Source organism: Bos indicus, chromosome 1 (assembly GCF_029378745.1).
Source record: "Bos indicus isolate NIAB-ARS_2022 breed Sahiwal x Tharparkar chromosome 1, NIAB-ARS_B.indTharparkar_mat_pri_1.0, whole genome shotgun sequence".
NCBI lineage: Eukaryota > Metazoa > Chordata > Mammalia > Artiodactyla > Bovidae > Bos > Bos indicus.
Window position 1 is genome coordinate 118039625 of NC_091760.1, and position 15384 is coordinate 118055008.

At 35.2% G+C, this 15384-nt stretch overlaps 1 protein-coding gene across 6 annotated transcripts in view; it reads right to left on the bottom strand.

Moving 5' to 3' along the window:
• Window positions 1-2008: 2008 nt before the first annotated feature.
• The window catches only part of TSC22D2 (TSC22 domain family member 2), a 50745-nt gene continuing 37369 nt past the window's right edge, over window positions 2009-15384 (bottom strand). For 2 of the 6 annotated variants that reach the window (XM_019960897.2, XM_019960889.2), the window contains 2 exons: window positions 10372-10423; window positions 2009-9431 (listed from right to left, as the gene is read on the bottom strand). In XM_019960897.2, coding sequence (XP_019816456.2) covers window positions 9171-9431; window positions 10372-10423 — 313 coding nt within the window. In that variant the 3' untranslated portion in view covers window positions 2009-9170. Of the gene's footprint in view, window positions 9432-10371; window positions 10424-14230; window positions 14310-15384 lie in introns of those variants that run through there. The other 4 variants (XR_011567583.1, XR_011567580.1, XM_070793203.1 and 1 more) reach the window with 3 other exon arrangements.

The following is a 15384-nucleotide window of genomic DNA, read 5'->3' on the forward strand; positions in this document are numbered from 1 at the left end:
TCAGAATAAAATATCAAGGAAGTCTTCCTCAATCACTCATTTACTTTTTATTCCTTTCCAGATACTCATTATTTTGAAAACTGAGCAATTAAAGTAAAGCATTAAGTCCCTGACCTCCTTATATGAACTGTACCTCAAGGTCACCATGACTTCCCTGGTGGCTCAGACGGTAAAATGTCTGCCTACAATGCGGGAGACCTGGGTTCAGTCCCTGGGTTGGGAAGATCTCCTGGAGAAGGAAATGAAATGGCAACCCACTCCAGTATTCTTGCCTGGAAAATCCCATGGATGGAGGAACCTGGTAGGCTACACTCCATGGGGTTGCAAATAATTGGACACGACTGAGAGACTTCACTTTCACTTTTTCAAGGTCACTGAATTATTAAAAAGGGTAATTTTCTCTCTAGAGAAAGTGTTTTGCTAATGAGTGAGAAGGAACGAGAGAGTTAATAGGTTAATGGGTCTAGGTAATGCTTATCAGTGTTGCCAAAATCACAAAATAGGGATACCCAGACCTTATGTGATGGAAGTATACACTACTACTTATGAATTAATCTTGACAAGATATGAACCCAAATCTGATTAAGCTCCTAGATCTAACTAATTTACAGGAAATGCAGGGATCAGTGACTGTACAAGAATGTAATCAGGAAAACTTGGGAAAGTTGTTGGACAAACAACTCTGATTTTTAATTTCAAGAGGAAAAGAGGGCAGTGAGGAATCTATAGATTAAAAGAGACTTAAGAAGCATGCCAACCAATTGCAACATATAGACATTAGTTTGATTCAAATTCAAACAAATGCACTATGAAAAAAATTTAAAATAAGCAGGGGAACATAGACATTGATTATTTTTTAATGATATTAAGGAAGGAATTATTGTTACTTTTGTAGTGGAATAATAGTACAGTTATTTTTTAAAAGAAACCTTATATTTTAAAGATGTTTTATTTTAAAAATACATTAAGTGTTATGGTATCTTGAATTTCTTTCAGTATAATTCAGAGGTCCATGGGGGAAATGGGGCACAAGTGTAAATAATAGATTAGATAATGGTTTAAACTGAATGATAGGTACATAGAAATGCATTATGCTGTTTATTTTTGTACATAATTGAAAATTTCCAAAACAAAATGATAAAACCTGTAAGATAAACCCCTGGAAGAATGGACATGGAATGTATAACTTCCCAACCCTTAGAAGAGATAAAAATGAATAAGAAAACAAAAGGCAAGAAAAGGGAAAAAGGGCGGGCGGGAATCTAAAAAACATTTCAAGCAGAAAACACAAAACAAGATGGTAGAAACATACCTAAAAGTGCCAGTGATGATAATAGATGGAGACAGTTAACTAATCTATTAAAATATAGATTGGGGAATTCCCTGGGGCTTCAGTGGTTAGGACTCCTCATTTCCACTGCAGAGAGCCCAGATTCAATCCCTGGTCGGGAACTAAGATCCTGTAAGCCAAGTGGGCTGCCTTCCACCATACCCAAAAGATAGATTGGGTTAAAAAAATTCAACTTTGTATACACACACACACACACACACATATTACAAGAGCAATCCCTAAAAAATGAAAAGGAGGAAAATGAAGAGATAGAAAACTATCTACTAGGCTAAACAAATGATAAAAAGCTGAAATTAGGTAAAACAGTTCAATAAGGTAAGAATGAAATGCACTGAAAGGAATTAGTAGCAAAGTGACCACTGGTGATCGTGACAAAAATGGTTTGGGGTCACAGTGGGGACTCAATCAGATTGTGTGTGACATGCAGTCAATGGGAGAGAAAGAAGTAGAAAGGCAGAAGGAAAGGCAAGTGGAGGAGGCACATTCCTAGTTGGGGAAGAGGAGTTACTTACCATTTGTTTATCAGTTTGAGCCTGTGTAAATATTGATGCCATGAAGCCAGAGCAGAGAGCCAAGGAAAAGAAATGGGAGAGAACTGAGGGGAAAGCAATTGTGGGGAGCAAGGCTAAGGATAAGATCCAAAGCACCAGGAGAGACTTTAGCAACAGACAAGAAGAAAACATCTTCTATTTTATTTTATTTCTAATTTATTAATTGGTCCATTACACAAACAATACATGAATGCATACTCAAAAACATCAAACATTACAGGTAAAGCTAATGCACTCCACCAAACTACTGTGAACAGTTTGGTTAGTACCCTTCCAGACCTTCTCTATACATTTTTATAATACACAATTAGGTACTTCAGATGTACACTATACAGTATTTGTGTGAATGGGTGTGGTATGTGTTTTAACATCAGTGGTACCATGTGTATTTCATGTATTATCCTTCTATTTTCCCCTAAACTTTTAAAAAACTTAACATTGTATCTTAAGAGATCTTTCCATGTCAGTGCATGTAGGACTCTTGATTCTTTTTCACTGACGCCTAGTGACCTATAACATGTACCATGTGTAACACGTACCATGCTCCATTGCCTAGATGCATATTTTGGTTTTTCCAGTTTTATAGTTACAACCACAGGAACAACAGACATCACCGTAGAAGCTACATTATGAATAAACGTATGTAAAATGTGTTTCATTAAAAATTAGAAATATTGGGTCATGGGGCATGTGAATTTAAAATTGTAATGGATAGCATTAGGTTGTCTTTAGAAGTGGCTGTGCTAATTTATATGCTCCGTGGTAAGGTAGGAATTCTGTTTCCTCACACTCTTGATTTATACTTTCAATATTTTGCCAACTGGATCTGAGATAGTCTCTCGTGTTTTAATGTGCATTCCCCTTATTTGTCTAAAGTTGGGCATCTCTTCACAACCTACTTGCAAAACTTCTTGCTTACATACATTTTCACAGGGATATTTCTAAATATGTGTATGTGACCAAAAAGCGTGAGTCCTGCTGGAATTAATTTTTGTGAGTTAGAGATCTAAAATTATTTTTTACCAAAAGGTTATGCTGTCTTAGTACTATTTGCTGAATAATCCATTCTTCCCTTATTGATTTGAAATGTCACTTTTATCATTTACTCAATGTGTTTCCTTCTGGATTCTCAGCTTTATCAGATTTAATTTTGGTATTAGGTACCTGAGTTATTATTAACTTGGTTCACTGAATGGTAGCTGATTTTGCCAGCTAAGATAATGACAATAGATGATATAATTCATGATACAAGAATTATTTTAATTTAAATCAATTCTGTTATCTACAAACTAGAGTATTAAGAAATGTGTAAACTTCTCTTTCAGACTAGTTCCTTTCTTAGGGGATACCTTGCAGGCTAAATATAGAAATGCAAGGTCTTTTCGCCAGGCCCCCTTTTTCTAAGTATTTGATGTTAAAGCTTTTTGGTGATTTCAAGTTGTTTGCTGGTAATGTCAAAGGGTTTCACATGGCATGGCAGTATTACTGTTCATTTATAAGAATGTTTCATTCCACAAATGAAATGAGGTCCACAAATCATGAGACATACTTTGAAAAACAATGTGATGCTCTAGCTTTTTACATTGGACCATGAACTCCTGAAGTGTTTAAATCATGCCTCATTTTTCTACTCCCAAACGTTCCATTCAGGTTGTAGGCAGTGCCTGACTGAACTAGAATTGAATTGCATTTCAAGAGTGTTCCTATAAAATAAAAAAACAAAACTCAAGTTTCTAAAAAAAAATTTAGGGGCATAACAAAGTTATGCATATTTTTTTCTGTCCATCTGCCACCTGATTAAATTATATATATTTTGTGAATTTTTATTGTTTTCTTAAAGTAGGAACACTAGAATTCAGTTCTAGTGTGACAGTTCACACCCAAGTGTGAGAAAAATGTTCCCTTGCTGTTCATGGACTGCCTCAGGTATGACCTATCTATAGATATACTGCTTGCCTGCTAAATGACAGCAAGAACTGAGATCTGGAAAACATTCTGAATTAAAGTGGGCAAGCATACTTTATGGTTGTTATACAGAAATATATCAGGCATGCAAAGAATGAATTAAAAAGGTAAATTCAACTTTTTATGGGAAAGCAAAAGTGTTACATTTGCTATATTTTAAAATTCAGTTATTTTTATGATCAAAGCACCTTTTCCTTCTTTCAGAGGAGTAACTTTGGCTCTCATGGGTAATACCTTAGTTCATAAACTTCAGTGCTCTGTTTAATAGCTCAACGTAAGACATTAGACCTTGGGAAAATTCCCGAAACTATTTAATCTATCAGTTTCCCTGATGAGGAGAAGGAAAAATAAATCTAACTCACATGATCCAAGAATGCTGAACAAGTTCTATGAGCCAAGTAGAGTGTGCCAGTGCAAAACAGCAGCTTCTTACTTTACCATTATCAATCCTGAAAGGCTGTCTTACTTTTATTTTTGATGATTCTGTTAAAAACAAAAAGGACATCTAAGACCTTTAACTTTCTTTGTATAGTGCCCCGCTTAGCATTATTATTTGTGAACACATGTCAGTCCAATTGCAGACTAAGGAAATCATTAAGAAGCACTTTTATAAGAATCTCTCTACTGATGAAAGGAATACATGCTTATAAACAGCTGATCTTACCATAAAAATTCTGAGACCTGCTAGAGAAATAAATGAAACTGGAATGCATTCTGGAAAGTCAAAAAGGTAAAAAATAGGATGCAAATATACATCTCTAAATAATAAACTATTAGTATTGCTAGAATATATAAACACGGATTACCAGCCAGGAGGGTGGAAGAAAATGTCCAGTTTTGCTTAGGCAGGGGCTCATAGGGCAGAAAGAAACCTGAACTGAACTGTGTCAAAGAATCAAAGGCTACAGCCTAGCAGAACCCATTCTGATTTGGGTTGTCAAATGTCTGCAATGGAGGTAGAACCCATATTATCCTTTCTGGGGAGGAAGACAGAGCTCTGAGGGGCAGACATTGAATTCATCCTTCTGGGCCACTCTAATTCCTAGTCACTATAAAAGGGCTAAATTTGGCTTACCTTTAGGACTGGATTTACACAAAGGCATTAAAGACAGCCAAGGCTCGTCTAGTCCCCCCTACCCTTTACTTAAATTCTTGAAATTCCTTAAACAGGAAACAAAGACTTTCATTTCATAGAGATACAGGGAAGCAAGTCTTACTCAAACTTTCTAAGACTTAAGAGTTCTCTCTGATCTTTCCTTGGAGCAAGAGGCACCTGATGATGGGAATGGAATGTTCATCATGGAGGCAAAGATGATACAAAGACTCCCGACCAACTTCCTTCACAAATGTCAGAAGATTGCCTATGTAATTTTGCCTATCCATCATTTCTTTTACGTAATACTATTGTCCTTCCTAAATTATCTGTCAGCTTCTAGTTTTACCCCTCAATGACCTCTTATGTACTGCTGGAATGATTAATTTTCCTGAAATGAAATTCTAATTACAATCGCATTGTTTAAATTTACTAAATCATTCCTGCTTTCCTAATCAATGCCAGACTACCCAGGTGAGTGAGGCAGTCATTGACTGCCTGCGTCCTAGAAAACAACAGTTCTGTAGCTACCCAAGCCTTGCTTATACTCTGCTTTGAGCAGTTTTACTTTCGTGAACTTCAAGACTCAGGTGTCATCTCTAAGAGGAAATCTTCCCTAACAAAGCCATCCTTAATGGTGCATAACAGATCTTTATTATTGTCATTTTATCTCTTGGTGTATCTATATCCTTAAACTCTGAATGTTGAGGGGTGGGCTTTGTCCTTTTCAATTGAATTCAATTATTAAAGAGAATTGAGTCACATCTTAAAGTGCCTGCCATTGAGCTAGAACTTCCTTAAAAAAAAAAAAAAAAAAGACTTCATCTTAAAACCCAGTGATATTTTAATTCTGGTTCTACAAAGAATTCTCATGAACAGATATTTTGGTTGCTATAATCTTAAGTATAATCTTAACACTGCACCCCTTTATCCCCTTCCATTTTTTTTTTAAAGGTCCATTAGTGACTAGTGTTTGGAACTTGGAGAAATACCCTCATCTCTGACCCATGACAGAATAATGAGTTTTAATTATCCATCATTGAGGGCTTGATGATAAAGCATTCCTGTCTTTATACTTGTTATGCTTAGTTCAGAACACTGGAAATAGACTTGGCAATATCCAGCTATTTTTGGACAAAAAATTATGAGTTAAAATAACCATGTATTTTATATTTCACAACCCCTTTTTTGGGGGGTGGTATAGTAAGCTATAAAATCACATTGTAGCTACCTAATTTTTTAGGGGGGGCAATAAAGTTTGTACACATTGCCATATCAGAAACAAAATGTCCTGATTTTGTAGTTGGCTAAAGTAAATAAACAGAAAACTTCTGTGGTACCCTGGCCTATGAGCATTTCACTGAGAAAATTACAGATGGCATTCATACAAAGAATGTGCTCCTAAACTGGCATCTTAAATTAATATTCCAGCTATGTGTAACTGGAGACCCTAAATATCAGAGGTAACACTGAAATTTAAAGATTTAATCAATTGGAGGAATGGTTGATGTTACCTTAAAATACAGTCTATCTGATGCAGACAAGCTTTTCCACCCTAAGTTGTCCCTGACTTTGCAGTGAGGGACTCATGAGAGTAGGTATGGATGGTACAGGCTTCCTTCACAGGTCCAAAGGGAAGGCAGGGAGTTGGGAAGCGAACGACAGGCACGACTATAGTTTTGCATTTTTGAACATGGCACCATTAGTTATCTTCTCATGTCATTGAACTGAAAAGTTTGTTAATATTTAAGGCTCAGTACATTTTTGCCAACTTACTTTTTAGACATTCACAGAAAGCTTGCCTTTCTACATTAGGTCCTGCTATTTAAAGACAAATAATTTTGTTAAATGTTAATTTGTATTTCTTAGATTACTAGAGGTTGAACACTTAGAAACTGCCAGTTATTTCTTCTGTGAACTATACATGTATTCTACTGTGATTTTTAAAAACTGTAATAGTAATAATTGCTTTTAATTACCATTTTAAACATATGAATCATTTCCTTTGTGACTATTACTTAGGAATTATAGTGTTTTTCTACTCCCAACACCAAAATTGATATTTTCAGAAAAATCCCAACTTTTTCTAATGCTAGTTTTTCTCCACCTATATTAAATATACTGTTTGCACTTCAGGGGCACACCCGGAGAGCCTTTTGGTAAACATTCCAACAAGGAAGTTTCACTTTCTAGCTCATCTGATACAGCTCTACTTAGCAATCTTACTCCACATATCTTCGGGTTGCTTCAAGTCTAAGGACTTAAGTTCCTTTAGTTATTTCTATTAATATTAAAATTCTGTTTTTAGTGAATTTATCCTGCAGCATAACTAGAATATAAAATAATTGGAAGTTCCATGTACACTCTGATTTTATGCATTGAGTTTGTGGTTTAAGTTTTTATTTTAAATAAAGAACATTTATCTTCTTTTAATGCAGAGAGCTAATTATTGATTCTCAATAACTCCTGATTAGCTAGTTGGCTATAGATATAGAGCATCTTAATTTCTACAGGCACCTTTCTGAATTCAAGTAAAAGTTTTGGTAGACAAGGATTTCCTATTTAAATGTCATTGACATAATATGAGTATCGAGTACAAATATTGCTCACTGTTCTTGCATTCTTTAAGTTATTTTACCTTGAAGATTTAAGAACCATCCTTAAGTCATTAGTAACAGGTTTTCATTGAAGGAATATTTGGAACTGTGAAAATACAAATCTAATCAAATTAAATTTTGAACACATATAGAGCCAAATATTTCAACAAAACTGCAGTTTAATTTCAGAAAATGTGTTAAAATATATATTTATACATCAATTTCTGACATACACTTAATGTGTTAGTATACACAAAATGATGCTTTCTCTTGAAACTGTATTTATGAAATGTACATTTTAATTTAAATACTCAGTATACACTGCACTTAATCTGCATGTTGCATTTATTAAATACATTAAAATCTGCAATGTAACAAAACGTTTTCTGCATACGAAATTCAAAACACCATTTTAAATGAACAAAAGATGGCTCACTTCATTTTTATTTTTACAACTAGTGTATAATACACTAGCTCAGCTCCACCACACTACCTGTTCGTTCTTTTTTATTTGACATTGTTCACAGACTAGTACATATTACAATAAGAGTGCTGGATAAAAACATGAGGTACGAAAGTGGTTCAAAGATTATAGGTCATGCAGATCATGCTAGACAGCAAAGAAAATTGTGACCGAGAAAACACTAAATAAAAATACATAAAGAATGTGCATTATAAAAAAAAAAAAAAAAAAAAAAACTCCATTACACAGCTTTGCTTCTTTGGTTACAAAGTAGGTTGAACAATTTCACAGCTTTTTATTCCCACCCGAAAAAAGTCATACGAAATGTCAAAAAGCAGAGGAATCGTGGCAATTTCTCTATTAGAAAGTAGAAACAAATGAACAAAGTTTTCTTCATCAAAATAGCCCAATTATTTATTATATCACAATAACTGGTGACTACCTGTACAGTTGCACTATGTTCTTCATACTTACACTATACAAAATTTACATTCAAGCTGGGTCTTTACTACTGAAAATAAATACCGAAGGTAAATTGCCATTAGTGTTAGAAATATGCCAGGATTCTTTTGTTCAATTATTGCCTAAACATTTTATCTATTAAATGCAATCCTGTCTTTCAATTCCTTTACTGATACTTATAATTATTCCAAAAAATTAAAAAAGTTCTGTGACATTGTTCATGTACATTATGAAAATAGCAGCCCTGTAATAAATAAAACACAAATAAATGAAAACTTATGTAGGCAAATGTTACTGATATTGAAAGAAAAGTGGCTCTTTAGATGAACTGTTATTTATAATGTGATAGGAAGGCTCAGGGAAAATCCATGGGTAATAGGAAACACGGGAGAGCCACCAAAGCTCTGAAAAGACCCCACTCGTGCGCACCAGGTAAAATGCAAACTCTGCTCACTTTAATACACCTCATCTATCACTCTCCTTGTGTACTGAGGACAGAAACTGGACACCAACAGCGCTGCATGACATCTCAAAGAGAGGAAAAGCTCTTGTAGAATGATTGTCTAATACTGAAAGGGCCAAACACACAACTGAAGCATGGCTACTTGCTTTCGTATAAAGTGGAAAGAACACCAGTGGCACACAAGGATAGATTGCTTTCAGTTTTTCTTAATGAGGCAAGAAAGCTTTATGCTGAGGAGACATTCGGCTGCTGTGGAGGTTGCGTTGGCTGCGGAGGCTGTGCTATCACTGCTTGCTGTTGAGAAGTGCTACCAGGATTGGCCTGTTGGGCTGGGAGTTGGGATAATTGATCATTGTTTGAAAGAGATTTTAACAGTGCATTTTCTCGTTCAAGTAAAGAGTTTCTTTCAACTAATTCTTTTATTTGTTCCTTTAGAACTTCCACTTCTTCTCTTACTGCATACATCAAATGGCTTTTCACCAGATCCTGTGAAAAACAAAATTAGGAATATCAAAAAGAGTGAAATGGGAAGGAGTTGCTATCTGGTTCTCCTTATAACACAAGACGATTGTGTTGTGCCTTATAAACACAAGACGATTTTATGCTAATTTTCCTGCTCTTGCTTTTTATGTTTCTACTGTTTCCTGACCAACCCTGAGGAAGATGGGGTGGAAAAAATCTAGTTCCCAACTGGGGCAGCAAGTCCAGAATTTTCTTTTCAAAGTCTGGAGTGATTAAAAAAAAAATCAGCTCCTTAAATTGTCTATTAATAAAGCTTAGAATTAAAAAAAAGCTTAAAATCATATACTTAGATGTCAGATGAAGAGAACAAAGGAAACTAAATTGCTATTAAACTAGTTACAGTAAAGCTTTAAGAAATAAAGTGACCTGCAATTTCCAACTTCAAAATCTTAGGATTAAAAAAAAAGCAGACTAATGGCCTTTATTTATAACCTATTTATGGTTTTAATAACTTGAATCAAAATATTTTTAATAATGTTGAGTATAAATCTTTAAGAAAAAGTAAAACAGCAGAAATCAATATCAGAGTCAATAGAAACAAGTCTATTTATAAAAGCTGAGTAATACACTCTCTGTCTACTGGAGCACCAGAGAAGTCCAGGTCTCTAAATTATTCTTGATGCTGAGATATTTAGGGGATCAAATGCATGTTGATTATATATATCCCCCAAAATGGTCCTTATCAATAGCATAACATGAAATGTAAGATGTTCAAGTAGGAAAAGTATTAACTCCAGTGGTATTTCTAGACGAAAAATTCTCAATGTTTTAGCATTTTCAACTAAATCTTATTATTGAAAAATATACTTTGGTCATCTTGGTTTAAAGAAATTAGATACTTGTTTTTTAGGACTGATAAAACCCAAGAATGTATGAAATGAGAAGACTATAAATTTTTACTTACCATTGCTTGTTCTATTTTGTTGTCAATGGCTACACCACCTCCCCCAGATGCACTGGAAAAAATTAGAATATTTCATTAAATTATTCTAAAAAAATGTAAGCTCCCTTCCAACTCTTAAAGTAAATAAAAACATTTTTGTTTTACTTAAAACCAAAATAGTAATTTAAAATAGACTATTAGTCTATTTTCAGAATTTCATACTCAGAGCTCTCACTTTGAAAATGAGGATCTCAGCAAATAGGTGACTTCTAAAAATCCTTTGTTGTTTCACAATTTCCAACTTGCCTATGAAATATATATGCTACTTTAAAAATTAACTCCCAGTTCTATTCAGGAGTTCTCAATTCAGTGACCTTAAGATATATTTCAAATGAGCAGTATCTGCTCCCCATCTCTTCATTTACTAACTATATATTCTAATTAACTTTCATGCAAAAATTTCAGTGGTTACTTATTGCAGTAAATTCAGATGATTACTCCTCTTCTATAGATTTTTATGTTTTTAATATCTCGTTTTTACATTTTAAAAACTGGCTTGTAAAAATGATTCAGAGGGCTTTTGGGCAAACAGTACTTGGAGGGTTGGTTAACCAGGAACTCAACCATCTGGCAGACCCACATGCTTTGTAGCTTGCAAAAATCTTGTACCTGGCAAAAATCACCAAGTAAGGTATGTGGTTTAGCCCAGTTTTTTCCTAGAAACAATTGGGAACAGTCTAGCTGGTAAGTACATCTCAAGTTCAAGCATCATTGTAGCATGTATATGATAATGACACAGAAGGCTGAATAATTATCCTCTTTGGCAGTTTATATTGTCCTATGTATATAGCAAGGACCTATATCCTTTTCTTGGTGTTTTTGTAAATTTTAAAGAACAGTTATTAGATTTTTCTTGCAAATATAAATCTGATATATTAATCTACTGTATCAAAACAGAAAAATGTCTTTAAATTATTTTTATGTAAAACTTTACTACACATTCTTCATTTAGTATTTAGTGATAAATTTAGGTGCTAATATATCTGAAGACTATTTTACTTTAGATGATGGGGATCCTTAATGTTATGAGGCTCAGAAATATCCTATCTGATATAGTGGTGCATTTTATATTGTAATCTAAGTAGATATGGTTACAATCCTGGTTTTGTTACTCACTACCTACCATCAGTAAATCATCTATTTAGCTTCCTCTGGCCTCAGTTTCCTCATCTGTAAAATGAAGGGGTTGGTATCTATGCCTCAGTGATCTTTGAACTTTTTAATCCTCTAAACTCTGAGTCAATGCATGGAAAACACTAAGCTTGTTTATCTGAGCATTTACAATATTAATTACAGCATACTACTTCACTTCCTGGTATTGCTAAGATGAAAAGGAGCTTCTGTATACCTAATAACTGGAAAGGATGTATAGATCATTAATACTTATATATGTTAGGCTTTAAAAGCTTGTAGAGACCAAGTATGGCTTCATGTAACTATAAACTATAGAACTATATAAACTTCAGTGTAAAGTTTAGTTCAGACACCATATGGATAAAGTCACCAATACTGGCCATAATTTGGCAAAAAAGAAGGTAATAGGCATTTAGATTAGAATTTGCCTGAGAATCCTAGATTATACTTTTTTATTCTGTATCAAGGGATAACTGAAATCATTTCATGACTTAAATACAATCAATTCTTTTAATATATCAGTTTAAAATAGAATATTGTAAATGCTAACTTTAATACCAGTTTTACATACTAATGAGCAATCAAAAAATCTAAATAAATCTCAAACTCTTAAAAGATTTCTTTTCTGATAATTAAAATAAAACCTAATCAGTTTTCAAGCCATTTCCTCAGCTAAGGAATAGTAATTAGCATCCTACTCTTTGTTGATAAAATAACCTCCAGTCCTGATGTATATATCTTCACATAGTTCCAATTCACCTGGCTTTCTTTCTACTTGTTTCTTAAGATGCTCACTGCCATCTCTTCTGGAATGCCTTCTAGTTTCCTAAGGTGAACCAATATTCCATCCCTTTTGTGGTTTCACTAAAATAATCACAAACTTTTTACAGTGCATAACCATGAAATTCTGGCCCCTTTATATACTCACTGTGAATTCTAGGAAATTATTTAACCTTCCTAGATCTCAGATTTTTTTTTTTTTTTTTTTTTAATCTAAAATAAGGATGGTATCTTCAGGATTCTTGCCTGGGAAATCCCATGGACAGAGGAGCCTGGTGGGCTACTGTCCACAGGGTTGCAGAGTCGGAGGTGACTAAGCAAGGAGCAAGGATTATACCCCAATTCACAAAACTCCTGTGAGGATTAAGTGACTTTAAATACTACCACTGTTAACTCTATCAGACTTGAGCTCTTTGAGTGAGGTTCATTATCATCTTCACCTCTGTGAAGAGAACAGTGCTTGGCACATAGGAGCTCAGGTGTGTACAGAAAGAGTCAATATGACAACAGTTACTGAATATATTAGAAACAATTACTGGTTCATATTAGGAAGCCATATATTTTTTTGAGTTTAAATAAATCAGTAGTTCTCCATGTGGTCCCTGGACCAGGAGCATCATCAGCATAATCTAGGAACTTGTTAGAAATGCAAATATTCAGGTCCACTCAGATCTACTTTTGAGGTGGGATTCAAAAAATCTATTTTAATAACTCCTCCAGCTGATATGCGGAGAAGGCAATGGCACCCCACTCCAGTACTCTTGCCTGGAGAATTCCAGGGACGGGGGAGCCTGGTGGGCTGCTGTCTATGGGGTCGCACAGAGTCGGACATGACTGAAGTGACTTAGCAGCAGCAGCAGCTGATATGAAAGAAACTAAAGCTTGAGAACTACTGCTTTAAAAATAAAGATACAAAATGGGCTTCCCAAGTGGCTCAGTGGTAAAAAATCTGCCTGCATGACAGGAGACTTGGGTTTAATCCCCTGGACATGGAAATGGCAACTCACTCCAGTATTCTTGCCTGGGAAATCTTGTGGACAGAGGAGCCTGGTGGCTCAAAAGAGTTGGACATAGTGACTAGGCAAGCAAGCACCAATATGGTAGTTTTAAATAAAAACAAATAGGAGGGCATTCTATTTGATGATCCCAGAACATGGGATCAATGAGGGTAATAAGGTGTTTTCTGTTGTGTTCAAAGTCAACATAGTGGTTTGGGGTTTACGATCTTTTAAAATGAGAATGATTAGCTGCAGAAGAATGAGTAATTTTCTTTTATTTGCTTCCTTGACCTAATGTTACAGTATTAGGCCTTGCTTTCTTTCTTATTGCATTCACTACACTATAACTGGACGATTAATAACCAGTTTCCGAACTTAAGTTCCTTAAGAGAAGGCTTCGTAACACTTTGTAACTATTCTGATAAACAAAAGGGGATAATTTTCATAAAGAAACTTTCTGTTTCCTATGGGTCACTCTTTTAGAATAAAGTCATAAGTGGATTAGCATTTATTAGATGAATAAAAAATTGTAGGTACTGATGGAATGGACAGAAATATATATCTGTGAGAAAAAACACAAGAATGACTATTACTTTTTTATATAATGAATGTTCATTTCTTGGAATTGTGGCTCCCAAAGGAATCAAAAGGAGCTTGATAATGCTCTAAATAAAGTAAATTACAATCACATTCATAAGAAAAGTAAACCTTAAGAGAAAATTAAAACTTAAGTATCAGTGTAGGACGGACTTCCACGCTGTTCATCTTCTAATTTACCCCAAATGGTTCCCCACCACAGTTTTTCTCCACAGGCCTGCTTACTCTTATCACATTAGATTACTTGCAACCTCACTGAGAAGACAAGGGGCCAGATAGGAGACTCTGCTCCGTCTTCACAAGTGTCTTACATTTGCATCCTTCTTAATAGGCTAACTCTTTCATCCATGCTCTCAGCTCAGTGACTGCAAATCATCCCGTCTTTCCTCTCTAAAAATTAAAACCAGTGAAGGCAAAGTTAGGCTTAACTTGATCTCATATTTAAGAAAAATTCCTTATGAGAAATCAAAATTTTTCTTTATTAATGTGAAGAGAGACATCATGACTACTGTTTAAGATAAAAATAGTGCAAATTTCTTCACTATTACACTTTGACTACTGTTGTCTTTCTTCTCAATAGAAATGCCATTTAAAAAATTATTTTTTGGCCACACTGTGCAGCATGTGGGATTTTAGCTCCCCCACTAGGAACTGAACCCGTGACCCCTGTAGTGGAAGAGCATAGTCTAAACCACTGGACTGCCAGGGAAGTCCCACAAATGCTTATTAACAAAGCAACAAGGTAGAGGAAAGGAACACATATGACTTCTCACTTCATGGCAGCACACACATTTTAGTGAGTTCTTACTTCAGCCTGAGTAATACTCTCATTTTACAGTTGAGGAAACTGAAGCCTAGTAACTTACTCAGACACAACCCTGCTGCTGCTGCTGCTGCTGCTAAGTTGCTTCAGTCATGTCTGACTCTGTGCGACCCCGTAGACGGCAGCCCACCAGGCTCCCCCATCCCTGGGATTCTCCAGGCAGGAACACTGGAGTGGGTTGCCATTTCCTTCTCCAATGCATGAAAGTGAAAAGTGAAAGTGAAGTCGCTCAGTCGGGTCCGACTCTTAGCGACCCCATGGACTGCAGCCTACCAGGCTCTTCCGTCCGTGGGATTTTCCAGGCAAGAGTACTGGAGTGGGGTGCCATTGCCTTCTCCAGACACAACCCTAGGGACAGGATTAAAACCTAACCTAATCAATATCAAAACACATGCTTTTCCTATCACAACATTAAGACTGTAAAAGGAAGAAAGTAACTATCTATAATGACCTAAAGGAAATACAGAGTTGTGTGCATTGTAAAAAGTGCTTAAACTTAGTTGTGAAACCATTAAGCATGGATCCAACTATGTTCATAACATGGCATTTATCTTAGCATATTCCTAGAAGAGGTTCAGGTCTGAAAACAAGGTAGGTAGCTTCTAGGAAAAGGTACTTGCTCAGTGATCTTTAGACAACCAG